Source organism: Zymoseptoria tritici, chromosome 2, assembly GCF_000219625.1.
Source record: "Zymoseptoria tritici IPO323 chromosome 2, whole genome shotgun sequence".
Taxonomy (NCBI): domain Eukaryota; kingdom Fungi; phylum Ascomycota; class Dothideomycetes; order Mycosphaerellales; family Mycosphaerellaceae; genus Zymoseptoria; species Zymoseptoria tritici.
Window position 1 is genome coordinate 2,706,040 of NC_018217.1, and position 26,231 is coordinate 2,732,270.

Consider the following 26,231-nt stretch of genomic DNA (forward strand, 5'->3'; position numbering starts at 1 on the left):
CTCTCTGACCGGATCGGGCGGACGCGTTGTGCATTGATGATGTTGGAGGTGTGGAAATAGAACGAGATCCATGCTCATCATCCGCGTCAATGCCTCGGAAGCGGAAGTGCACTGTCGTAGGTAAGCAAAGACCGGTGTGGCGAATGGCATTGGCTGTAATTATTGTGATATTGTAACAATCATCATGTACTGCAGTCAAGTCAGGAGTAGGCAGAAGGAGTGTACAAGTTGGAAGCCTTCAGAATGGGTTACGGTCACGGAAGGATGGCACTGGATGGATTTCTAAACAAGGCGGGCGGCGGCGGTGGCTGCGGCTGTCGATCCTCCAGCGATGCACTACAGTAGTGGCGATCACGTCTCCTCAATCACATTCACGGTGCAGCCTCGTCCACACATCACAGAGACACACACACATTCGCCAACGCAGACCGACCAGCAGGCCCAGAACCCCCGAGCCCAGCATTGACCGCCTAGGCCACAAATCACAATAGTTCTACCCTACTATCTATCCCACCTAGTACGTGTAGCATCCGGTGACTCAGTCGCAAACTCCACTACAGCTCCAGTACCTCCGTCGTGTCCCAATCCTATCATCATCATCATCATCATCATCATCACCATCACCATCGTCCAATGCGCGCGCATGTCTCTCTGCTATCTCTCCGTCCGTCCAGCAATGACCTGGACGCGTGCGACCGGCGCTTCCATTGGGTTGTTCCCTTCCGTCGTTGGTCAGTCATCGCCAGTCATGAGACCTCCCTCTGGCTCATCCTCCCTCCAACTGCCCAATCCCCAATCCCATCCTCCATTGCATTGTCGCCTCCCTCGCTGCCCAGAAAACGTGGCTGCCTGCTGTCCTCTTGCCAGACGCTTCTTCACTCACCGAGCTCCCACTTTCTCGTACCTGCCTGCTTGCTGGAGTAAGTCTCATCGCTCCTCCCTTCGGTTCTTTCTCCTCCTCCCACCACCACCATCATCATCCGCATCATCAAGTCATCTGCGTGTTTCAACCGTCTCAGCTGCGCGCTTGATTGGAATATTCCACGACCTCCCAGTCATCCGACGACCTTCTTCCCGCATATTACCACCTCCGTCCGCTTCCGTTCCAGCTCATCCCATCCCACTCTCTCCGCCGTTTTGCGTTCGCAATCGCGGAGTTAAGATCGTTCCGTTCCCCAGATTCCTGGCATATCGCCCAAACGCATGCGCCACACTAGCACTCGCGTCCATACTTAACCATCTATCCTCGCCACTGGCTCTCCATTCTTCCTACAACACATCCCACGCACCGGCCATGGAGGCCACAACATCGTCCAATACGAACAAGAGGTCCACGACTATGGGTCCAGCACATCTTATGACCCCGGAATCGCCGCTATTGGACAGCTTCAATACCATTGCTGCTGTTGTTCAGCCCAAACATCAGCCATCTGTCCCATCGCCGCCCGCCTCACCGACATTGCACTCCTTCGCCGGACAGTACGACCAACAACTCTACCCCGACAACAACAACACGAGTGCAGCTTCAACTCTGCCGCCGCTGTTCGGAGCGGACCAGAATCAAGGCTGGGCCAGCCGCCATCAGACTCCACCCACAGAGAGGTCCTTGTCGATCGCGACACCTCCATCGCAACACGACAGCCCGCTGCAGGACATTACGCATCCCGCTCGAAAATCAAGGTCACCCGCAACTGGCCCTGTTGCGCTTTACAACACCTTCGGCAATGAGTATTACCAGCTCATGCTCTCTCAAATGGAAGGGCATCGAGAGCGGATGATCGACAACCGAACTCTCCCAACCCCAGAAGCATCTCATCCAGATCGCGACATCTACGACCGAAGTGTCCTTCGCTCACTCGGACGCCCTTCGCGGGTGGAGAAGCCGAGAACGACTGGCCGCTTGGTGACAAAGACAAAGCCAGCAAAGCCGACATCAACCAGAACAGCACCGACCAGAGCGATCGTACCAGCGAGCGAAAGTCCGTCGAACATTCCACCACTTACCATTGTTAGGGAAACTCCAGCCCGCAGGATTCGTAAGCGAACGGCAACTCCGGATGTGGACGGCCCATCTGGAGCATCCAAGCGTACACGAGCCGCACCATCCAAGAAGCTCGATGGCAAGGCTCCCTCACAATGGGCGGAGCTCGAAGACTTCTGCCCTCCAATCAGCTCTCTCGACCGCATGGAACAGGAGGAGCTCAACGTCAATTGGACCAACAGTAGCGCGTTGAACCTCGACAATGACCCTGATCGACTTCACCTCCATCCTCAAGAGCTGAAGGTCGCCTCCAAGTTGAGACTGCACGGCAACGAGTATCTGCTCAACAAGCGACGCATCTTCGCTGCCAAACTCAAATCTCTACAAGAAGGCACAGCCTTCAACAAGACCTCAGCACAGAACGCCACCAGCGTCGACGTCAACAAAGCCAGCCGTCTCTGGTCAGCATTTGACAGCGTCGGGTGGTTTGATGAGGCATGGTTCAAACAATGGCTCTAAATGCCAGCATTTCACATTTTCGGCTGCATCGCATGTTCAAGGCTACGACCTGATCACGACATTTCATTTTCACTCTCGGCTCACCTCTGCATGCCTTCACGTATTGGATTGGTCTTGACATATTCACGATTTGCACGACGCCATGGCACAGCAAGCCTGCCATGTGCATGACGGAGTTCTGGTTTGCGCATTTGGAAAGGAACACGCATGGGTTGCGCAACGCATATCTCGGCTCGGCTTCTGTTGGAGGAACTGGGAGTTTTTCATGGATGATACCACGCGTGCATGCGATGCAATGATACCCCTTAGCATTAGAATGAAGAATGAATGACATTGACATATTTCTGTCAGCTTCTCGAAAGAGGAACTGGTGTCTTGACATGGGTAGAAGTGGTGCTCACGCTATGCACGGATCACGTAATGCAACGTTCTCGAATTCTCAGAACGTCAACAACCATGACATTCACCAAACTTCCACGAATTAATGTGCAACAACCATGGCTCCAATTGACAAGGCGTTAGACGAGCTGATAGAGAACGATGGAAAGAATATTCAGGAAATTGCGGATAAACATGCAGTGCACCGGACGACGTTGTGGCGCCGCTCCAAAAAGCTGACTGATTCAGCGAGGATACGCGACGAGAATAACTCGATTCTTTCACACCAACAAGAACGCACCCTCGTGCGATATATCGACACCCTCACACGCAGAGGCATTCCACCAACACCTGCTATGCTTAGATCCTTCGTCTACGACATTGCAAAGGTCCATCCAAGCCGCCACTGGGTCCCACGATTCGTACGCCGACACAAGGATCAGATCGATTCACGATACCTCAATCCACTGGATAAGAGCAGGAAGAAGGCAGACTCTGTGAGGCAATACAAGGCATACTACGACCTGTTAAAGAGCAAGATTGAGCAGTACAACATAGAGCCATGCAACACGTATAACATGGACGAGAAGGGCTTTATGATTGGGGTCCTTCAGAAGACACGGAGAGTCTTCTCAAAGCAGGAACACACCTCAGGTCGGCTCATTGGCAATATCCAAGATGGCAGTCGTGAATGGATAACCTTGGTAGCATCAATCTGCGCTGATGGCACCTCACTGCCGCCGGCATTGATATACAAGGCTGTGACTGGTAACATCTAATCCTCATGGCTACAGGACTTCGACGCAGACGAGCACTGTGCATTCTTTGCATCCTCACCAAACGGCTGGACCGACAACAACCTTGGGCTCCACTGGCTCACGAAGGTATTCGAGCCATTAACGAGGCACAAGGCTGGCAACAGAGGGCACAGGTTGCTAGTGATTGATGGCCATGGCTCACACGTGAACATGGCGTTCCTTCAGCACTGCCTTGACCATCGGATATTCGTAGCAGTTTATCCACCTCATTCAACACACCGCCTGCAGCCTCTTGATGTCAGTCTCTTTGGTGCACTGGCTAGCTACTATTCCTCAGAGCTGTCACGGTTCATGCATTACTCTGAAGGGCTCTCAGCGGTCACAAAGCGTGACTTCTTCCGGTTGTTTTGGCCAGCCTACCAGAAGGCCTTCACACCAGCTAACATAGCCTCTGGCTTCCACAAGACAGGCCTATATCTACTGGATCCGTCGCTTGTGCTGTCGAAGTTTGAGGAGCCTCAAAAGGCTAACAAGGGCACTAACACGAGTGACGAGGGCTCCGGTTTATCTAGACCATGCACAGCCGACACAGAGACTTCCGTTATCTCTGCGAGCAATTGGCGGCACATCAGAGCCCTTCTGAGGGACGTTGTTCAAGAGGCAGTTGAGGGCTCAAACAAGACGGAGTTTCAGAAGCTGAGCAACACCGTTCTTAACCTCCAAACCGAGAATCACCTCCTTAGGAGCGAGAACAATGGCCTCCGGCAATCCTTTAAGCATAAGAAGCAGAAGCGACAACGTGGCAAGCCATTGCTGTCGATTCCTTATGACCAAGCTGCTCAGTTCTATTCACCAGCCAAACTGCAAGCTAGCAAGGCATTGCTCGCTCAGAAGGAGGCTGAGAAGGTCGCTGAGAAGCAGCGCAAGGAAGACAATGCTATTGCGAAGAAGGTAGACCAACAATTGAGAGCTAAACAGCGGATACAAGCTATAGCAGACAGACAGCACAAGGCGGCTTAAAGGGCTGGACAGAAGGCTGCACAGAGGGAGACTAAACAGGCCAATTCACAGCTGAATACTGACCTCCAAGCCTCTGCTCGCAAAGCAAGCCGTCCACCACCGCGAGCAAGACAGGTAGTGGCTAAAAAGCAGCTAATCGTGGTGTTAAAGGTGCCCTTGCACCGGAGGGGGGGTGCACAGACAGCTGAATCCTCCCAGCCTCCAACACGTATGACATTGAGGTAACGACTTCAAGCTGCTCAGAGCTGATAGATGTGATTAATGCGATGAATTTGAGCTATCAAACACCTGGTTGTGACCACTGGTTGTGAAGATATTAGCCATTGAAGTGGTGTGGTGAATGAAGCCATGCTCTTGTGAGAACGTTGCATTACGTGATCCGTGCATAGCGTGAGCACCACTTCTAGCGATGTCCACGAACGTGGGGTCATGTATCCTGACATAGGATGAACGCGTGCAAAAGCCAGCGATTCAGCATGTGCATAATATCGGAGATGCCATGTGCTGTCCTTTTACAATGGGATGCATTCACCTTGCACTCCCTCATGCCTTACTGCTAGGGCCATGAATCGGATCTCAATTGAGTTTCCCACGTGAAGTCGCGTATAAAGTCGAAGACGAGAATAGAAAGAAGCGGGCTGCTAGTTCTAGTGAAGACCGGAAGACGAGAACCCCTTCCGAAGCTTGAACAACTGTCCCCTGCAGGGCGGGAGGATGCAAGGCGCGCTTGTAGCTGAATACGACCACCGTTCTCGTGGACACGCAGCATAGGGGCGCGTATTCCACACTTCTGCCATACTCCTCTTTCTTCACTTCTTTGCCATGTCTCTACAGACTTTGTAATTCTTCTCTTCTATCCCCGCCCTCTTTTTATCGAGCGCTTGCCTTTTCAGGAAGACGGAGACTGCACCGCGACGCCGGCCGCCCTCGAATTATTGGACGCGGCTGAGACATCCTCTCAACACCTTTCTCGCTCCTCTGAGCATCGACAATCACATCGCCATCGCCCATCATGGCCGCTGACGGCGCCATCACAACGGGCGCAAACACCCAGGGAGATCTCAGAAAACGAAACGTCGCGGCTGGTCAGAATGGCAACTATGTCCCACAAGAGCCTGGGAACAAGCTGGATGAGAAGAGCAAGGAAAAGGTACGCATTGGACAATGATACCGCATTGCCATCAGCGGCGTACTGACTTCAGCCCTCACCAGGTCAACACCTTTCTTCAGACCCTCGACGAATGGGAGTGGCTGATCGCGCCGCTCCTCTTCACGATCCTCGCCTTCTTCACGCGCTTGTACAAGATCGGCCTCTCGCCCATTGTCACCTGGGATGAGGCGCATTTTGGAAAGTTCGGGTCTCACTACCTCAAGCGCGAGTTCTACTTTGATGTGCACCCTCCGCTTGGAAAAATGCTGGTGGGACTTTCAGGATACCTCGCAGGCTACAATGGCTCGTTCGAGTTCAAGAGCGGAGAGAAGTACCCGGAGAACCTCGATTACACCTTCATGCGCCAGTTCAACGCCTTCTTCGGCGCGGTCTTGATTCCTCTGTCCTACTTCACCGCGAAAGAGATGCACTTCCGGAAGCCAGTTGTCTGGCTCATCACGTTGGCAGTCCTCTGCGAGAACAGCTACTGCACGATCAGCAGATTCATCCTCCTGGACAGCATGCTCTTGTGCTTCACCTTCACCACGGTCTTCACCTTGTTCAAGTTTCACAACCAGAGGCATCAACCGTTCTCGCTCCAGTGGGGTTTCTGGCTCGGCATGACTGGAATATCCATCGGATGCGTGTGCAGTGTGAAGTGGGTCGGTATGTTTGGCACCGCGCTTGTCGGTATCTACACGATCGTGGACCTCTGGAACAAGTTTGGCGACCTTAAGATGCCAAAGTGGGAGCTGGGAGCGCATGTGGTCTTTCGCGTTATCGGCCTGATTGTCATCCCGCTCATCGTTTACATGTTCACATTTTACCTCCACTTCCTCATCTTGGAGAACTCTGGTCCTGGTGATGCGCAAATGTCATCGCTCTTCCAGGCCAACCTCCGCGGCACTGAGGTTGGAAAGGACAGCCCATTGGAGATTGCGTATGGTTCGAAGGCTACGTTGAAGAACATGGGATACGGTGGTGGACTTCTACACTCTCACGTGCAGACCTATCCTGAGGGATCTGGCCAGCAGCAAATCACTTGCTACCACCACAAAGATGCCAACAACGACTGGTTCTTCTACCCGAACAGACACCAGCCTACCTACGACCCGGAAGCAGATCTCAAGTTTGTCGGCAACGGAGACATCATCCGATTAATCCACGCTCAGACCGGCCGCAACCTCCACTCTCACACCGTCCCCGCTCCCGTCACCAAGGCCGACCACGAGGTCTCTTGCTACGGCAACTTGACTGTTGGTGACACCAAGGACCACTGGATGGTGGAGACTGTCAGTGATGCGGCTTCCAACGATTGGACGAAGCTTCGCACTTTGACCACTTCTTTCCGTCTGAAGCACGTCGATCTCAACTGCTACCTTCGTGCTGGCAATGTCAACCTGCCACAGTGGGGTTTCAAGCAGATTGAGACGACTTGTGTCAAAGCCAACAATCCTCGCGATGTGTACACTCACTGGAATGTTGAATCCCATGTGAACGAGAGGCGTAAGTTTCGACAATTCCTGTTTCATCAAGTTCGTGCATCGCTAACATAAAACAGTGCCACCTAGCGCCCCAGGTGCTTACAAATCTCCGTTCCTCCGCGACTTCATTCACTTGAATGTGGCCATGATGACCTCCAACAACGCCCTGGTTCCCGATCCCGACAAGCAGGATGATCTGGCTTCCGCACCGTGGCAGTGGCCTCTACTCCACGTCGGTCTACGCATGTGTGGCTGGGACGATGCCATTGTCAAGTACTTCCTCCTCGGCAATCCAGTGGTTTACTGGGGCTCGACCTTCTCTGTATTCTTCATCATGGCCATGATCGCGTACTACGCCATTCGTTGGCAGCGTGGCTACGACGAGCTCACCTGGAAGGATCTCGAGCAGTTCCACTACAGTGGCATCTACCCTCTTCTCGGCTGGTTCCTCCACTACATGCCGTTTGTTGCCATGGCTCGTGTCACCTACGTGCATCACTACTATCCAGCGCTGTACTTCGCCATTCTCACCGCCGGATTCATCGTCGACTGGTACACTCGCAACTTGCGCAGCACCTCTGTCAAAGTCGCCATCTTCGGTGTGCTATACGGCTTGGTCATCTTCATGTTCTGGCTGTTCCGCGCCTTCTGCTTCGGCATGGAGGGATCGAATAGACAATGGGCGCACCTGAAGTGGTTTGACCAATGGAGGATGGTAGATGCTCCAAAGGCTTAGATGGTGAGATTCGACGATCCGAGAATCAACAGTATGAGGAATATGCAACAAGCGGTTGCTTCAGGAGAGAATATCGGCATGGCGTTTGGACTTCGTGAAAGCGGAGCAGAAAATCTTGTACTAGCTTCTTTATTTGTTCGCAATAGATCAAGGGATCCAGCACATCGTCACTCTGGTCACACAGTATCCTTCTCTCGTGCAACGGATGATTGTTCATCTTCGGCCTATTCCTCCTCGATCGGGTGAAACTCGGCCGCTATCGGCGCTGCAACGCTCCGCTAGACGAACTGCACCTCATCATTGAACCCAGCAACTCTCGTGATACCATTGTCGTTGTCCCGAAACACCACCGCCATGAGTGTCATGCGCCCACCGCTGCTCGAAGCGGCATTGAAATCATGCCGACCCTCGCGGCCCTCGACGGCGATTCGCAATGCCCTTCAGCAACGAGCACGCCTCCCACAGCGAAGACATCAGTCGTCGCGACCACCTCTCCCGCCGGGTAGATTTCAGAAGACGGAAGTGTGGTACCCCAAGACGAGAATAGCGGTGGGCATTGTGTTTATTGGTTCTCTGATCTACTCAATGGTAAGTGTGCAACCCTCACTCAACTCATCATCCATTTCCTCATGCCATTGAAGCTCATATAATCCCTCAGGCTACCGGCGACAAGGACATCCCTTCTGGAGACCCACCTCCTCCTCCTCCCAAGCCTTCCTCCTCTTCTCACGAACTCGAATCTCCCTCCATCGCCGAACGCGACAATCTCGCCAAACGTGAATCCGGCGTCGATGCCCGATCTCCAATGCGCCTGCGCATGGAGCAATACATTAAAGAGAAGCAAAAGGAAATCGTACGAGCGCTCGAAGCTTTAGATGGACAATCTTTCCAGCGAGACGAGTGGTCACGGCCGAATGGCGGAGGAGGCATCTCGTGCGTGCTGCAAGAAGGCGACGTATTCGAAAAAGCCGGCGTGAACATCAGCGTGGTCTACGGCACTTTGCCACGAGCAGCGGTCGCGAAGATGCGAGTCAATCACAAAGCATTGGATCCCGACGTTGAGAGTCTCGAATTTTTCGCCGCGGGTCTAAGTCTAGTTCTGCACCCTCACAACCCCATGGCGCCGACGGTTCACCTCAACTACCGCTACTTCGAAACGGCCAACGCCGACGGCTCGACGAATGCGTGGTGGTTCGGCGGCGGAACAGATCTCACGCCTTCTTACCTCTTCGACGAGGACGTCATCCACTTCCACCGCGGCATCAAAGAGGCCTGCGACGCGCACGACAAGGACTACTACTCACGCTTCAAGAAGTGGTGCGACGAGTACTTCTCCGTCAAACACCGCGGCGAATCCCGAGGCGTGGGAGGAATCTTCTTCGACGACCTGGACGAATCCGAAAAAGATCAGGAGTCCCTCTTCGCGTTCTGCCAGAGTTGTCTCGGAGCGTTCTTGCCGTCGTATATACCTATCATTCAAAAGAGAAAGGACATGCCGTTCACGGAGAAGGAGAAGCAGTGGCAGCAATTACGACGGGGGAGGTATGTGGAGTTCAATCTGGTGCATGATCGCGGAACGGCGTTTGGATTGAATACCCCTGGCGCGAGGATTGAGAGTATTTTGATGAGTTTGCCGTTGACGGCGAGGTGGCAGTATCAGCATGAGCCGGAGAAGGGGAGTCGGGAGGATCGGTTGTTGAATGTGTTGAAGAATCCGGTGGAGTGGGTATAGAGAGGTGGAGGGTGGATGTACATATCGCTGAAAGACGTGGAAAGAGCAATGGCAGTACAATGCTGTGGTACAGTGTACTCGATCTTATCAACTCCACGTATGACACAGTTCAACGAGGAGGCAGTGAGACGGTGATGAAATTGTCTAGACGCATGCATTCGAAAGCGTCGATATCACCAACTCAACCCACCCATCACGGGGCTGGGAGTCCAGGCTTCTATCTACTTTCCATCAAATCTCAAGTACGCACGCAGTCGTATGGCATTGCCAACTCACCAGTCTCAAAGATGAGGCCGAGAGTCAAAGCAAATTACCAGCGCATTGCCGACTCGACCAGCCTCAAAGAGAGACCGGGAGGCGAGGCAAATTGCCACCGCTTGTTACCACACTGCCGCCAACTCGACCCGCTTGTGAAGGCGGGGAGTCAGGCGACAGGTAAAAGCAAAACAGAAAATCTCCAACACAGAAAACTCCAAAAAAGAAAACCTCCCAGAACTCCAGCACCCGAACGCATTCCCGCTTTTCCATTCCCGCGCTTCTTGAGCCATCGTGAGGCCAACTCGAATCCGCTTTGTGAAGGCGGGGAGTCGAAGCAACACGTGAAAACCAAATCAGAAAACTCCCAAAACTCCAGAACATGGACGCATTCTCGCTTTTTGACACCCGCCATCCAGGCGACAGCCGATCTCTTCGTTGATTCCGCCGACTGAAGAGAAGTCGAGGCGACACTCCGAAACAAAAACCGAAAAGTTCCCGGACTCCTGAACTCCCAAACTCCAGAAACCAAACTCGATCCAGCGTTTCAGACGCTGGCCTCCGATCTCTCCGTGTGTCCCGCCGACCGCGCCTTGTAAGGGATCAGAAGAGTTTTCGACCACGTGACCATTCTGCCGTCGGGCGTATTCCTCACGATTCCCGGCAACACGCCGTAGAAGACGTTTTGCGCCTTCCCTTGACTGAACTCGTACCGTGGCTTCTGGTTCACTCGATCGACCGGTGTTCCGAAGACAGCGTCTCCCAGAGTGAACGGTCCAAATGGAGACGCGGATATCATCTGCTTGACGATGATGGCCTTCGAGAACGCCTCTTTGAGATAGTATCCCCAGTGCTGGACGTCCAGCGGGTCCTCCGGCGGATTCCCCTTCTGCAGAAGCAGGAAGTGTGGCCGAAGAATCTCAGTTAGCTGATTCGCAAGCTGGCTGGCGTGCGCAGCGACTTGGTCCTCCTGGAACTCGGGCTTGAGGATCTGAGCTTCTTTTATTTTTCTCACGAATCCGTCGTAGTTGTGGCGATAAAATTTGGCCAGTACACCTTTCAGGACATCCAGCTCTGCTCCCAAGAAAGTCTCCAATTTTTCCTGGAAGTCCCATGGTAAGCCCGACTCGAATACCAGGGACCGAATCCCAGTGCCGAGAAGGCCCATCAGAGTGTAGACCTGCTGGCATTCGCTATCTTGATTGTTGACCTCGAGGTCTGACACCTTCATACGCCAGTCTTCAACGCCAAACATCTTCTCGTAAAGTGCGGCCAACTCCGGAGATGGCTTCGGTACGAACGTCGAACGAGCTTCAGGGTCAATGTTGTTCAATTGACAGTATGCCAGTACTGATGTGAAGAGCTCGTCTCCAGCCGACTCCATATTTCTCGAGACCCACTTGCCGTCCACCGGATCGTTGCGATCCACAGGGCCATTGTACGGTACCCACCTATAAGGCTCTGGAGTCGGCTTTCGAGTGGTAGTTTCTTGATCGGCGCGCGGCGTAGGAGCTGTGGTCTGTGTCGAGGCATCAAGCGAAGGCGGCGCCGTTGGGGCTTCGGACGGCATGCCTATGATCTGTGCGGCGGCATCAAGAGAGGGCGGCGCCATTGAACCTCCGGAAGGCGCAGCTGTAGTCTCAGGCACTGAGATCTGAGACATCGGGTCGCTCAATGGACTACTGTCGCTCATCTGCCGCCCTGGGCGCTTGTCCGATTTCGCGGCTGCAGGCTCAAACAGGGGATGCTGAGCGCTCAGAACATCAGGCGTAGAAGTCCCAGAAACCACCGAAGTGGTCTCTTTGGCATGTGCCGTTAGGGTGGAAACTGTCTTCTGCCGCTTGGCCATGGGCTCAGTCTCGTCATTGTCGTCGTGTTCGCTGGTGGTGCGGTCGCGACGTTTAGACTTGGTTACTGCCTCGGAAGTCACCGGAGCAGTCATTTTTGCGGGTGCGGTTGAGTGAGGCATTGTCTTCTGCCGTTTGGCCGTGGGTTCGGTCTCATCGTCATCTTGGTATTCGCTGCTGCTGCGATCCCGGCGTTTGGACTTGCCGCCTGCCATCTCTCCGAATTGTGCCTTTGGAATGTTTGGTCTGGGTGGTAGGGATGGTAGAAGGTCATCTTCAGTTTCTTCGTAATTTATCGGTGCGCGCAGCCTGCTTGATCCTGGGATCGCCTCTTGAGCTCGTGCAGATGTGTATCCGGCGGGAACCGCCCATTCAGCTGCAGCGTTCGAAACAGGCGCCATCAACCTCTGCTTGGACTTGGGCCGCGCCACATCCTCACTGTCGTCGATGGTGATGATTGTGCTTGCTTTGCGCTTGTGGCTGTTGGATGTTTTTGAAAGCGGCTTGATGTCCCTGCTAGCTCCTTTCCTGGCTGGCAGCTTCGATCGAGGTCTTGGCTCACTCTGCGGAGTCGCAGGCTCAGACTCGGCCCTGTTGTCGTCTTCTTCGCTCGCTTGGAAGTCGAAGTCTTCGCCGAGGCCCGCGCCTGTCCGTGAGCGGGTGGGTGCTGCGGTAGCGCTCGAAGCTCGAGCTTTGTGAAGTTTGAGCTTTATTGGTGTTGACTTGAACGGTCTCGACGGTGGACCAGGCATGGCCTCGCTTCCATCTGCGTCTTCGTCTTCACCTTCAGCATCTTCGTCGTCGCCGCTGTCTGTGAAAGCATCCATGGTGTCGAGGAAACTCTGATCTAGCATACCCACGGGGCCCACGACGAAGAGGTTGTGAATCGCTTTTGCTTTGATACTGTAGTTCTTGTCGCGGACGTCACGCTCGCCATGCCTCCCCAGCATATGGGACAGCTGCCGTCGGTAAGTGGCCAGTTCTGCGGTCACTTGCGCCTCGTCCAGAGCGGGGTCGTGATTGTGCAGGAGTTTGCGAAGCAGTGCGTCCTGGTCGGCGCGGGTCTTCAGCGTCCCGTTCGTTCGGTGGATGGCTTGTAAGGTCGTATGGACGGTGGGACATTTCGTCGATCTCGGCTTGGTGGGCATCGTGGCGGTTGATGCGTGCTTATCGAACCTCGATATGGCGGCTTTGTTGCGTCTGTGTAGAGCCTGAGACAATGTGACGGATGTCGAGAAACAATGTGAGTGGCAGATTCGTTGGTCAGCGGTGATGTTTGGTGTTGCGATGCAAAGAAGATGAAGATTTCGGATGTGTCGATGTCTTGGAAAAGATGTGCTTGTGGTTGATCAACGTGACGGAGGCGACGGGAGCAGCGTTTGTCCACATGGAATCAAACAAAACAACAACAAACCCTTTTGGATGAGCGCACTTTCGAAGACTTCTCCTCTTGAACCAGACCCGATTGACCGCAATTCACTCGCGCCGTCTCCATTCCAATCACTTCAGCGCTTCCGTCACCGTCACTCTCGCAGTCGTGTCCACTGTCCGACGACTCCGTGGGAAAGGCTCCAGCCATCCAAGACTTCACTTCAAGTCCTCCTCTCTCCGAACCACAACAACAACGAACGCACCACGCGAAATTCAGCTTTTCTGCGCCACACACCTTCACCTGCAAAACCTCATACGTCCTACTATTCCATACCACACCGCCGTACCAACATTGCCTGAGTGCCATCATCTTCATCATGGCCGCGCCTCGAGACACGATCGAGATGACGATCGATTGGGGAACGGGACACAGCACGATTGCTTACGCCATGTTCCGCGATGGTGTCCGCGTGTCTGATCCGACGACAGTCATGATCGAAGACGCCGGGTTTGAAGAGCCTGCAATGGCTACGTGGCTGGATGATGGCACGTTTGTTCACGGCCATGCACTCCAAGCGATTGCGAACGACGATGCCGACGTCTCCGACCGGATCATCACGCTTTTCAAGCTCCCACTCTCGAATCGACCAGGCGCACGAGAAGTGACGGCCCGTGTGCAAGACGTTTTGGAGGAGCTTGGCAAGGAATATGAGCAATTGCTCGAAGATCATCTGCGCGCGGTCGTTAGCGATGGCAAGAAACACATCAAGATCATGGAACGCAACCGTGGCGCTCACGTTCTGACGGTTCAGCAACTGGACGAGATGCTCAATGAGCTGCGCGTACGCATCACCGTCCCGGACAGCTGGACGCCGAACGCCCGTTACCGCATGCAATCGGCCGCAAGCAACTCTGGACTTCGTCACGTGGTGCTTGCCTCGGAGTCCAAGGCCGTCATTGCCTACCTAGTCGACAAAGCTGCGCACGAGATCGTCAACCCTCTCATCGCCGCTTTTAGGCAGGGCGATATCATCATCACCGCCGACATTGGCTGTGGTACGGCGGATTGTGTTGCCAACCAGCTGGAAGACGACATCAGCCTCGACTGTCGCTTCCGTACGCTCGGCCACTCAAGTGGCGACATTTGCGGCTCAGCCCAAGTCGACAGAGTCCTGCGCGAATGGCTCTTGAGCATCAAGGCCAAGGGCTGGGCAACACGAGCGGCAAAGAAGCTTGGTGTGACGCCGCGCGATTTTGTCCGCCGGACCCTGGCTGCGCTTGCGAAGGTGAAGGAGGAATTCAAGACAACCGACCTCTCTCGTGTGTGCATAATTCCGGGAATGGATAGCAAGTACGAGAGTTTCAGTGTGCCGCGCGAGGAGATGCTCAAAGCCATGGACCATGTCATCTCCGCCGTCATCATCCTCATCAATGGTCAGATCAAGCCAGATCAATTTCCCCACGCCATCATCGTGACCGGCGGATTCTCCGGGAGCGGTTACGCCATGAAGAGACTGAAAGCAGAGTATGAGCCTCGCGGTATCAACGTCATCAGACCAAGCGATACGGACCAGACAGCTTGCTTCCCAGTGGCAAAAGGCGCCCTCTTGCGATACAACAACATCATCGACCAGCACCTTCCGGAGAGATATGGATACGCCATTCTCCAGCGACAGATCTTCGACCGTGCCAATCCAGCCCACGCCGACTCATGGACGGAAGACGAGATGGTGGGAGGAGAGGTCGAATACATGCCTTGGGTGGAGAGAAGCCCCATCGATCCCAATGTGGATGTGGTCGACGATCGCATCCGTACGATCATTGCGCAAGGTGAGATGATGGCCAACGAGGTGAGGCACATCAACATGCACTTCCACATTCCGGTGGAGCGCCCTCACATCACGGCGGAATTTGTGTGTCTCGGCAAGAGGTTCGCCGACTCTGCCGCTTCGCAGCGTCGCCTCCTGCCGAACGAGGGCTCCGCCGAGGAGTACACCATGCACGACGAAGTGCACAAGTGGCGGGACGTGGACATGGAGCTGCCGCAGGAGCAGCTGGACGCTCACCATTTTGATCAGGTGACCGCAGGAGACGGAGAGATCTGCTATAAGCTGAACGTTGTGGTGGTGATTCGGAAGTCTGCTTCCGGCATGGAGATCGAGTTCAATGTGCTGGTACCGCAGCAGGAGGCGAGGATGAAGGTCGAAGACGAGAGCGACGAGGCTGTCTTCCGGGGAGAGGTGGCCTTTACGGTCAAGGATGCTTCCGTTTGGGACGGCAAGCACTCTCCCTTCACCGAGGATTGATGGTTTGAGCAATAGCGCGCGAGAAATGGGTCCAAAAGTTAGTCCAGTAGCCAAGTTTGGCGAGAAATGTAACATCGAGTGATTTTCCACATCGCCCGCCGCATGCCTCTCCAAGTAGTGAATGGCGACTATGCCTCTCAACGTGCACACAGAGAATCTGTCCCTTGATGCTCGCTGGGGGTTGCCAGTCTAGCAGCCAGGAATTTGGACAAGAAAATGCAATCATCGTGCGACTTCCCATGTGTCCGCAGTGCCTCCCAATAGTACATGGCGACCATGCCACTCATCGTACACACAGAGGGTCTTCCGCGCAGTGCTTGCCGGAGACAATCCTTCGCTGGGATTGCCAGTTACCTCCGTGATCCCGCTCAAATTGCACCGCATGTGTCTGACTCCGTGGGCTTGGACTGTGCATTCTATGCCAGAGAAAGGAAATGTATTTCGAGAAGGATCTGTATAAGAGGAATGAAAGCAACGATAATGCTTTCGTCCTTCGAGCTTACACCATACCAACCAAGCTACTGGAGTCCGAGTTGCGTGGTGCGGTTTGAGCGGAGCCACGGAGGTACTAGTCTCCGTTACCGTCTCCAAGTAGTGAATGGCGACCATGCCTCTCAACGTGCACACAGAGGGTCTTACGGAAATGCAACCACGAGTCATTTCCCGTGTCACCCGCTATGCCTCGCCAAGTAGTGAATGGCGACCATGCCTCTCAAGGTGCACACGGAGGGTCTTTCGAAAATGCAACCATCGAGTGATCTCCTATGTCACCCGCTGTGCCTCTCCCAATAGTACATAGCGACCATGCCACTCATCGGACCCACAGAGGATCTTCCGGGCAGTGCTTGCTAGGATTACCAGTGCACTCGTCTCCGTTACTGTCTCCAAGTAGTGAATGGCGACTATGCCACTTAACGTGCACACAGAGGGTCTTTCCCTTGATGCTCGCTGGGGATTATCGCCAGCCTAGCAGCCAAAATTCGGCAAAAAACGCAGATCCGAGTGATTTCCCGCATCGCTCGCTGTGCCTCTCCAATTATCAAACAGCGACCATGCCTCTTGACGTGCGCACGAAGGGTTTCCCGCTCGGTGTTTGCGGGAGTGCCGATGGACCTGTCTCGGATGTTTGTCCATTGTCCGCGGTGCCTCTCTAATTGGTAAAAAGCGACCATGCCTCTCAAGGTGCATACAGAGGGTGTTCCGCTTAGTGCTCACTAGGAATTGGATCTGTCTCCGATGCATGGCCATCGTCCGCGATGGCTCTCCAGGTGGTCAACAGGGACCTTCCCTCTCAAGGTCTACACCCAGGGTCTTCCGCTCGGTGCTCGCTGACGATGAAGCCTGTTTCCGATGTATGTCCATCGTTCGTTGTGGCTCCACATGGTGAATGGCAACCAGGCCACGAGAAGTCCACATGGAGGGTCGTCCGCTCAGTGCTCCTGGGGAATGCCGCCGTGTCTCTCCGAGTATTCTGATGCGACCATGCCACTGAAAGTCCACATAGAGGGCCTCCCGTCTAGTGCTTGGTAGCTCAGTGCTCGCTAGAGATTGCCGACGCACCTGTGTACGAGCGTTTCCGTTAAGAAGCATGCTACTCGACGTGCACACGGAGTGTCTTCCTCTCCGTGCTTAGTAGAAATTACCAATGCACCTGTTTCCGAGCATCGTCATGGGGACTGTGCCAGTGAACAGGAACGTATATGGTCTTTCGATCAGTGCTCGCTAGGGATTGCTAAAGCATTTCGCTTAGAATGCAACCTGCTACGACCATGCTACCAGGCAGGAACGTGGAAGGTCCTTTGCTTAGTGCTCGATGGGGAGTGCCGATGCACCTCTCTCTTCGAAGCTCCATGCGGATATGCTATTGAACGGGCACACGGAAGGTCGCTTACTGAGTGCTCGATGAAGTCTCGCAGTACTCGATGGGAAGTGCCGGTGCACCTCTGTCCAAGTAATGCAATGAGACCATGCCCGTGGACGAGCACACGAAGGTCCTTGCTCAGTGCTCGATGAGGATTCTCAGTGCTTGGTGGAAAGTGCTGGTGCACCTCTCTCCAAGCCGTTCAGTGCAATTTTGCCTCTGGACTGGCATATGGCGGCTCCTTCGCTCAGGGATCGAGGATTCCCTTCGCTCAATAGTCAATGGGACTGCCGGTGCACCTCTTGGCAAGTACTTCATTGCGACCATGCCACGAACTGTTCTTTTCGAGAGTCGTCGCTGAAGAATGCCGGTGCTCCTCTCTCTGAGTACAACCCGATGCGACCAGACCAATGAACAGTAACGTAAAGGGCCCATCACTCAGTGCTCCGAGAGGGCAATTGCCGATATTCAGCAAGTGGAGGTCCAGAACGTCCACAAGGGCTTGTACTCGCAGCTGAAGATCTGCAATCGGCGAATCTGTTCACATCAGTTGTGGATGCAAAACAACGCTTGAAGGTAGCCGTCAATGCAATGCGAGCGCGGATCGAAGCAAATATACCAGGCGTGACTGAGAGAGACTTCATGTATCCGCATATTTCCGCCCACGATGCTCTTCGCATGCGTATAGACATCCTGGTCCGCAAAAGGAGTCCGAAGCGTAGCGGGGACGTAGAGATCCTGTCGCTCAACGCTCCACGAGGAAATTCGAGGGTGCTGGGGTTTTCCTCCGAATACATCGACGTGACACTGAACGAGTGAGATGTGGCATTTCACATGCGACGTCGTGCAGCTCGTTCAAGAATTGCATGACGCGAATGTCGTCAAAAGCCAAGTCGACAAGCAATGAACGACGAAAAGTCCCGAGAGAGCAGTGTGCACCTCGGGCAGTGTAAAATGGCCGCCGAACACACCCCTCTGCCTGGCCGCATGTGGAACAGCATATCCGGTCCTCTGGCAAAGCTGGAATAGTATTCAAATAACCAACGAGTCCTCCATGTGACGTCGGCTCCTGTAAACCGAAGCGAGCAAAGATGAATGCTTAGATGCCATGTTCCAGGTACATGCTATTGCCAGGACGAATCTCTCCTGGACTGGACGTAGCTCAATCGGGAACTTCGTGGATTGAATCATTGACGGCCATTTCCAGTAAATGTGTGATATTCTGATGAGGCGACATGCCGATGTCACGAGTCGATGCGGCCGACAATGCTGATGGAGGCGTTCGTGTGGGAGTGAGCAGAGGAAGTGAGGTGGTTAGTGTGTTGGCGTCGGTGAAGTCGACTCGCCGGGAAGGGAAAGGGAAGGTGAGCCGAGTCTCCTCCTCTTTTGAAGCTCGTCGACCTCGGGCGAGATCAACCACGACCCTCACACGAAGCACATATGTAGATCAGCAGATGCTGCGGCGATTGTAAGTAGTTTCAATCGACGCTTCTTCAATTTCGCCTCTTGAAATTTCCCTACTGTGACATTACTTCTTTCACCATGAACTTCGAGGTCTCCGACGACTTGAAGAACTATCTCGCCCGACTGGACGACTTCATTGAACGCGAGATCAAACCACTACAGGCACAGGACGACAACGAACGCTTCTTCGACCACCGCCGCGAACATGCCCGCACGAACTGGGACGCTGGCGGCTTGCCTCGAGAGGAGTGGGAAGAGCTGTTGAGAGAAGCGGCGAGGAGAGCGGACAAAGCTGGTTTCTTCCGATTCAGCTTGCCGAAGGAGTTTGGTGGCCAGAATACCGACTCTGGAAGAGGAAGTAATCTGTGGATGTCAGTGATCCGAGAGCACCTAGCGTCGAAAGGCCTGGGCTTGTTCAACGATCTGCAGAACGAGCACTCCATTTGTGGCAACTTCTCAGATGTGATCATGGTGCAGCACTTCGGCAGCGAAGAGCAGAAGAAGGAGCTCATACACGGCAGACTTGCTGGCAAAGTCAGAATCACATTCGGTCTCACTGAGCCGGATCATGGCAGTGACGCTACCTTCATGGCGACAAAGGGCGTGAAGCAGTCAGACGGCAGCTACATTATCAATGGTGGGAAGATGTGGCAGACGGGCATACACAAGGCGACGAATTGCTTCATCTTTGCCCGAACAAGCGGCAAGGATGGAGACGCCAAGGGCATCACATGCTTCAACGTGCCACGCCACACGCCCGGCCTGAAGGTGGAGTCATACCAATGGACGCTGAACATGCCTACCGACCACGCCACGATCTCCCTGACTGATGTCCGTGTTCCGGCATCCTCCATCATCGGACCAGCAGAAGATGGTCTCCAAGTCGCGCAAGCCTTCGTCCACGAGAATCGCATCCGTCAAGCTGCATCCTCTCTCGGCGCAGCCCAGTACTGCGTGAACCAATCAGTAGAGTACGCCCGCAAGCGTCGACCCTTCGGCAAGCCTCTGGCCACGAACCAGGCGATCCAATTCCCGCTTGTAGAACTCCAGACCCAATGCGAGATGTTGAGGCTGCTGATCCGCAAGACGGCCGTCGATATGGACACCATGCCTCATCGCGAGGTGGAGCAGAAAGTAAGCGACAAGGTCAGCATGTGCAATTACTGGGCGAACAGATTGTGCACGCAAGCTGCCGATCAGGCGATCCAGACTCATGGTGGTTGGGGTTATAGTAAGTCTATCAAGTGATATTGTGCAGTTTGATCCTCGCTGACTCCCCTCACAGGCCGCCACTACCCATTCGAACACATCTGGAGACATCATCGAAGGTACAGAATCACCGAGGGTAGTGAGGAGATCCAGATGCGCAAGATCGCAGGGTTCATGTTCGGATTCATGGGACCGAAAAAGGAGACGAAGCTGTGAGATGTTGGCCATCTCCTGTACCTCATGAGCATATGCACAAAATTTATGAATGCGATATCAAGGTTGGTGGGAGCAATGCAAGTGAAGGTCGTCAAGACTACTTCAACTCAGGTTTCGCCTCTCTACTCGTCCTCGTTGCCGATTCTCCACTGCTGTCGATGGACTCCACTTGGCCAACAATGGTCGGGTCTGCGTCGGATACCACCGGAGGTCCAGTGAATGTTTTCCTGCCGCGGATGAAGTACCACACGACGCTGATGGCTGCGAAGCCCATGAAGACCACGCTTGCGTAGTTCATCGAACTTGCGGTGACCTGGAGAAGATGTCAGCCGGCGTACCAAGGAAATCCTATCGCTGAGCTTACCGGAAGACTGGTAGGCATGCAAAACAGCACGATCGCCAATGCTATCCACACCAAGCAGATGATGTTGATGGTAAAGCCAAATCTGCCAAGGGAGTACGTCGAGTGCTTCACAAGCTTCCTCCTGCGCAGCACCGAAACCAGGATCGGAAGACCATAGCCGCACGATAAACAGATGGTAGCGACACCTGTAAAGCTTCCGAATGCTGCCGTCGATCCGAAGTAGATCAAGCCAAGCAGGCAATCGACCACGGTCGATAAGACAAGTCCCCAAAGCGGGATTCCCAATTTGCTGTTGGTCGTGCCCAACCATCGGCTTCCTGGGATCGCACCATCACGAGCGAAGGCATAAGTGCAGCGACTTGAAGCTGTCAAAGCGCCAGTACCTGCGAAAAGCCAGATTCCAAGGATCAAGAAGAGCAGACCGAATCCTCCACCCTTCGAGCCGGTTGCTTGAGTAAAGAGGAAGCCGATGGGCTGCCCGCTCTTGACATCAAGAAGATCCTGAACGGCCGGCAGCACGAAAAGGATGGGAATCAGGTAGATCACACCAGTGACACCAGCAGCCACGACGGACATGACAATAGCTCTGGGAACTTCGCGTGCTGGATTCGGTACTTCCTCGCACATCGAAGCGACCAGACCGTATCCCGTCAGAGTATACGAAGCTTGGAGTAGGCCAACGAAGAAAGCCCAGCCGGACGGCCATCCAGATGCGCTGGCGTCGTAGTTGCTGAATACGAATTCGGCGGATCGATAGTTGTCGGACATGGCGAGGATTGTGACCACGATGATCACAACTGAGGCCGCCGTCCAGTAGATGCAAACGCGGTTGATGAGATCCAGGTATGCGGAACCGAATGCGTTGATAAGGAAACATATCAGCATGAGAGCCCAGAACATCAAGACCGTTTGCCTGACAAGTCAGCTTCGCATCAGCGATCTCTGACAAGGCTCAACTCACCATGCATTGGCAACAAAGTCCTCTTTGAATATCGAAATAGCACTGAGGACCAACTGCGCTCCCGAGAAATTGATCGAAAGCGTCACCGTCCAGTTGCCAACCAGATTCAACCATCCCGTAATCCACGAAGCCAGCGGCGCCCATTCTTTGTTCGCCAGCATCGCACTCCAATAGTAGACACCACCGGCAGTCGGGTATACCGCACAAATTTCGGCCAGCGAGGCAGCAATGCTCATGGAGATCAGAGAAACCAGCACCCATCCCCAGAGAATCGTCACACTTTGACCATCCGTCAGACCAATGTACATCGTCGTGCTGAGGCCGAATGGCACGGCCATGATCGCAAAGGACATTCCCAGAACCGATAGCATGCTCAGACTTCGTGGTAGTTCCGACGTGTAGCCCATCTTCGCCAGATCTGCATCCGCTGCTGCTGCGTGCACCGAGCCGGTTCGCCGCGCTCCATCGCTGGACATGCCTCGTTTGACGGCGTCCATGGTTGATTTTGTGTAGAAGATATCGCCAGATGCGGTAGGAGGTAGTTCCCCACGTGAGGTCAGGTTTCCAGTGTCAACGGTCCCGGAAGTTAAATCGAAGTGAACGTCAGTCCGCAGTGTCCATGATCCCAGGTCGAAAGATAAGTATATAGGAGTGCGACCGGATGCGCGTAGGGTATGTAGCTATGGCGGAGCTTTCGGCGACATTCCGCTGGTGTTATCGGGTCCCTGGCGGGATGGTGAGGAGAATGGAGACCGGCTATTGTCCGGCCAGTCAAGTGGAGGAAGGAAGCGAAAGTGGCTTGGGCCTGGACAAGACGGCTTATCTTTCGCTACCGCCGTTCCTCGTTGATGATTGGATCCATCATTGGCAGGGGGATTTACTTCATCAGGTCAGGCCATCTTTCGGTCATGGCAGCGACACCACACTGCGACAAATGCGCTTTCAACAAGTGCGTGGCATGAGAGTCAATTTATGGCCGAAGAAGTTTGAATGCAGAGCCAAAGGAGGATGAGTCGTGCAGAAGCAACAAGTCTTGCAAGTAACACCTCCAGGCAAGTAACACCTCCAACCCTGCACGATGTAAGGCTGACTTCTGTATATTTATGGGAAGGCGAGCAACACACGGCGTAGAAATTGCATCTTGAGCTCATCATAAAAGGTATATATACACAAGAACGGACCACGATAAATATGTACTCAAGCAGATCAAAGGCCGTCTCAATCAATCATGCGCAGTCGTAAGTCCACACCTTCATCCATCAGCAGACCACCCTCTAGTATCCCTTCCGATACTGCTCCCACAGCGCCCTGATTCGGGCGACCTGTCCCGGCGTAAAGCCCGTGTAGCACGAGTCCGAGCTATAGTCCATGTAGTTGTGGATCAGGTCCACGCCTGGCAACCCAGGACAACTATCCTTCACCTCCGTCGGACACCCATCCGTACTCGAAGACTGCATTGGCGTATCATCGATCATGTCGCCTTCGCCTTCACAGGAGTATCCCTCAAAGGTATGCAGCAGTCCCAACCAGTGTCCCGTCTCGTGCACGGCCGTCATACCCTGGTTGTAGCCCGTCAGTGACCCTCCAGGCATCGTGTTGGCGTTGATATTGCATCCATCGGAAGCGTACAGCGCCTTGTCCATGCCGACCTGGACTTGCGAGGGTAGCGTGCAGGTTCCGAGAATGCCACTGGTGAGATCGGAGTGGAAGTAGAGGTTCAAGTCGGCGTAGGTCCCTTTGCGGAGCGCGAGCTTCATAGCGTCCATGTCAGCGCCATCGGCCACGGCCCATGCGTCGTTGACGGTTATGTCAGTTTCGATGAGCTTGAAGTTCAGGCCGATGCGTTTGTACACGGTGTTCATGACGTTGATCTGCTTTGTGGCTTGTTTCTTGGTGTAGAGGGCGGCGTTGGCGGTTGTGGTGAGGATGTGCATGTATGCGTTGATGGTGGTTATTGGAATGTCTTCTCTCGTCTTCAAGAGCGCCGGTGCTCGTGTGCCGGTCTGGTGATGTCGAAGCTTGCGACTGAGGGCTTTGATGGTCTTGTTGAAGTCGCTGGAGCCGGAGGCTCGTGACACGCCGCAGTTGAAGTGTTTGATGGTGAGATTTGTTTTTGGGTCTACGAAGGACGAGATCGGATTGTTTGCGCCGTGTGCCATGCCGGCGGCCAGCGCCGCAAAGACGAACGTGAGGAGCTTCATGGTTGATCGTGCAGTCAGAGGTGACGTTGAAGTTGGTCGTGCCGGGGAATGTTTCGAGATATGCCGTGGAATGCAGTTTGTGTTAAAGAAGCATATGGTACCTGCTGCACTCCAGGGTGAATATGAGCGACTGGCCGGCTGAGCCGCATGTGCCATACCATCCCTTTAGTAGACTGGCAATCACGGTCTGGATGCCGAATCCCGGGCCTTTGGTAGTTGGTATATCGACGGTTGCGGTTGAACTTGCCTGTTGGACAAGAAAAGTTAACATGAACAAAGGCCATGTGGAGGCTGAAGATGCCGTCTGGACCCAGGTCAAGATGTGAAAGAAGGATCTAGAGCCGAGTCCTTCAAGGTCAGCCGTAAGGCTACTCAGATCAGATCTCACCATCAATGCCGCGGAGCACAATCCGAATCATGTGGCGCTTGGGGCGAGGACGCTCAAAAAGAAAGCAGCCGGCTGAAGATGCTCCATCGGCTGTATCGAGCACATGCGATGATCAGACTAAGACCTTGTCAATGGAGAGTGTGAACAGAGATCTGTGATTCAGGCCAGATGTAACAAGCAGGATATTCAAGAGTACCTCCCCAGCCAGATTCTCTCCATCTTGCCGATGGACTGCTGATACTCCAAAACGCCAAGTATACCCGAATCCAATATGACAATGAAAGTGAAATGTTCATGCAGCTTCGTTACTTCTTGGTGCTCTGCCGGTAGTAGTTGCTGTGCTGGGTTGTTCGGTGTTCCATGTCAAATAGCTGTGGTCGCCAAGTTTTCTGCATTGTGCGTCGTCAGTCATCGTTACGATATGCAGGTCGACGGAGTCGCAGATCTTACCGTGGCTTGATGAGTTGCGTCACTGTGAAGAGAGCACCCAGAATGATACAAAGGCCACCAACGACGATGTAGGTGATGCCGAGGAACGGGTTCTTACCGCCCATGACGGTACGCGTGGACAGGAGAATCGACTTGGTGCCGGAATAGATGGTCACGGGGAAGTCTAGTCGTGATGGTGTCAGCTCATAACCTGGATGCCGGGTCGTCTTCCGACTTCACTTACAGTCGTGGATCACCACCTCGTATCTTCCAACTTCCATCTTCTCATTGTCGTTACGCAAAGCCAGCTTGCTGAACGTCGGCAGACCTGCCGTCCGCATCCACACGTGGAATTCTTCCCATTCCTTGATTTTCGGGATTGGAAACGTCTCGTTGTAGGTTGGGTACCGCACACGCCAGTTGACGGGTGGAACGACCTCATCGTTCTTGTACTTTGCATTGCCGTAGAGATCATCGTCCGTGGACCAGGCAATGCCCTTGTTGGTCATGTTGTAGGTGACCCCGTTCGAAGCGCCTTCTCCTCGCCCATTCAGCAACACCGGGCTCATAAAGGTATCGTTGAACATGGAATTCGCAATGAGACCACATGGGTAGTATGCCTTCTGGACGCCATTCACGATCTCGGTCTGAAGAGGGTCGCAGTTAGAGCCCTCAATCTCCGCCGCCGACCTGATGTTTCCCTTAAGCTGGCTCTCGTCGAACGACTGTACGTATCGTCGGTGATTTTGATAGAAGTTTGTGAGCTGGTAGTAGAAGAGCACCGGTGGCGCGAGCTCATCTGGAATGTAGAATTGCACTCGGCAAGCCGTCGTGCTGATGTTCATGAAGTTGTTGTCCTCCCCTCCGACGCCCACATCAATGGTCTCTCGACACCATGTTGGCAGATCTGCATTCTCCACCTTCGTCTTGAAAGAATTCGAGTATTTGCCGCTGGGGATCGGGGCGTATCCATCGTTGTTGTTGCCGCATGGCGGAGCACTTCGACTGCACTCTGAGTAATCGAGGGTGAGTTCCTGAACGGTGGAGCTGGCCCATAGGAGCACGCCTCCGATGGGCGCAAAGATGACTCCGACGGCGAAGAAGAGAGGGAGGACGGTCTTCGGAGTGAGGATGGGTTGCCACGCCTTTAGACGTTGTTGTCGGAAAGCGTTGTCTGTTGAAAGCCGTCAGTACTCCGCTCTCTGCGCGCCGCTCGTCTGGTGCTTACTCGGAGGTCTGCGACTCTTCTGCTTCTCCACTGGCTCGTCATGACTGCTCGATGCGTCGGTCTGCTCTAATGTCTGCGACATGTTGATTTATGCTGTTCCGGATGAGCACATTGGGAGATGTGGCAGTGATCAAGACAAGACGATCGGGCATGCCGCGTCAGGACGGGATGTGCTGCGGATTCCCCGTCCAAGGTGGGGACAGCAAAACGGAAATTCTGACACCCAGTCTAGCAGCGACAACTCAAGTTTCTCGACCCTTTTTGACACCACGACAACGATCTCGAAACAAGAACAACAACATAGCAAGAGACTTTTTGTACCAAAGATACTATTTGTATCTTCAGAATTTTTATATTCAACTGTGTGGGCGAG

At 53.9% G+C, this 26,231-nt stretch overlaps 9 protein-coding genes across 9 annotated transcripts; 5 read left to right on the forward strand and 4 right to left on the reverse strand.

Moving 5' to 3' along the window:
* Positions 1-631: 631 nt before the first annotated feature.
* Positions 632-2,609, forward strand: MYCGRDRAFT_103387 (uncharacterized protein; the record flags this gene model as incomplete). The annotated part of the gene is made up of 2 exons (XM_003855045.1): positions 632-1,529; positions 1,791-2,609. 2 exons carry the CDS (start codon positions 644-646, stop codon positions 2,498-2,500), a joined length of 1,596 nt encoding a protein of 531 aa, XP_003855093.1.
* Positions 2,610-5,480: 2,871 nt separating this feature from the next.
* MgPMT2 (Dolichyl-phosphate-mannose-protein mannosyltransferase 2) lies at positions 5,481-8,026 on the forward strand (the record flags this gene model as incomplete). The annotated part of the gene is made up of 3 exons (XM_003855046.1): positions 5,481-5,806; positions 5,869-7,312; positions 7,368-8,026. 3 exons carry the CDS (start codon positions 5,669-5,671, stop codon positions 8,024-8,026), a joined length of 2,241 nt encoding a protein of 746 aa, XP_003855094.1.
* A 183-nt stretch (positions 8,027-8,209) lies between these two features.
* Positions 8,210-9,758, forward strand: MYCGRDRAFT_68823 (uncharacterized protein; the record flags this gene model as incomplete). The annotated part of the gene is made up of 2 exons (XM_003855047.1): positions 8,210-8,614; positions 8,685-9,758. 2 exons carry the CDS (start codon positions 8,381-8,383, stop codon positions 9,756-9,758), a joined length of 1,308 nt encoding a protein of 435 aa, XP_003855095.1.
* An 802-nt stretch (positions 9,759-10,560) lies between these two features.
* On the reverse strand, positions 10,561-13,008 carry MYCGRDRAFT_91019 (uncharacterized protein; the record flags this gene model as incomplete). Its single annotated transcript, XM_003855345.1, has 1 exon — positions 10,561-13,008. One exon carries the CDS (start codon positions 13,006-13,008, stop codon positions 10,561-10,563), a length of 2,448 nt encoding a protein of 815 aa, XP_003855393.1.
* Positions 13,009-13,608: 600 nt separating this feature from the next.
* MYCGRDRAFT_91020 (uncharacterized protein) lies at positions 13,609-15,537 on the forward strand (the record flags this gene model as incomplete). Its single annotated transcript, XM_003855048.1, has 1 exon — positions 13,609-15,537. One exon carries the CDS (start codon positions 13,609-13,611, stop codon positions 15,535-15,537), a length of 1,929 nt encoding a protein of 642 aa, XP_003855096.1.
* Positions 15,538-18,940: 3,403 nt separating this feature from the next.
* On the forward strand, positions 18,941-20,287 carry MYCGRDRAFT_36755 (uncharacterized protein; the record flags this gene model as incomplete). Its single annotated transcript, XM_003855049.1, has 2 exons — positions 18,941-20,093; positions 20,148-20,287. The coding sequence occupies 2 exons, from the start codon at positions 18,941-18,943 to the stop codon at positions 20,285-20,287; spliced, it is 1,293 nt and encodes a 430-aa protein (XP_003855097.1).
* A 97-nt stretch (positions 20,288-20,384) lies between these two features.
* MYCGRDRAFT_68826 (uncharacterized protein) lies at positions 20,385-22,214 on the reverse strand (the record flags this gene model as incomplete). The annotated part of the gene is made up of 3 exons (XM_003855344.1): positions 20,385-20,600; positions 20,652-21,564; positions 21,613-22,214. 3 exons carry the CDS (start codon positions 22,107-22,109, stop codon positions 20,385-20,387), a joined length of 1,626 nt encoding a protein of 541 aa, XP_003855392.1.
* Positions 22,215-22,886: 672 nt separating this feature from the next.
* On the reverse strand, positions 22,887-23,546 carry MYCGRDRAFT_37393 (uncharacterized protein; the record flags this gene model as incomplete). The annotated part of the gene is made up of 1 exon (XM_003855343.1): positions 22,887-23,546. The coding sequence occupies one exon, from the start codon at positions 23,544-23,546 to the stop codon at positions 22,887-22,889; it is 660 nt and encodes a 219-aa protein (XP_003855391.1).
* Positions 23,547-24,493: 947 nt separating this feature from the next.
* Positions 24,494-25,958, reverse strand: MYCGRDRAFT_108228 (uncharacterized protein; the record flags this gene model as incomplete). Its single annotated transcript, XM_003855342.1, has 4 exons — positions 24,494-24,590; positions 24,652-24,814; positions 24,875-25,804; positions 25,859-25,958. 4 exons carry the CDS (start codon positions 25,938-25,940, stop codon positions 24,494-24,496), a joined length of 1,272 nt encoding a protein of 423 aa, XP_003855390.1.
* Between the last annotated feature and the right edge of the window lie 273 nt (positions 25,959-26,231).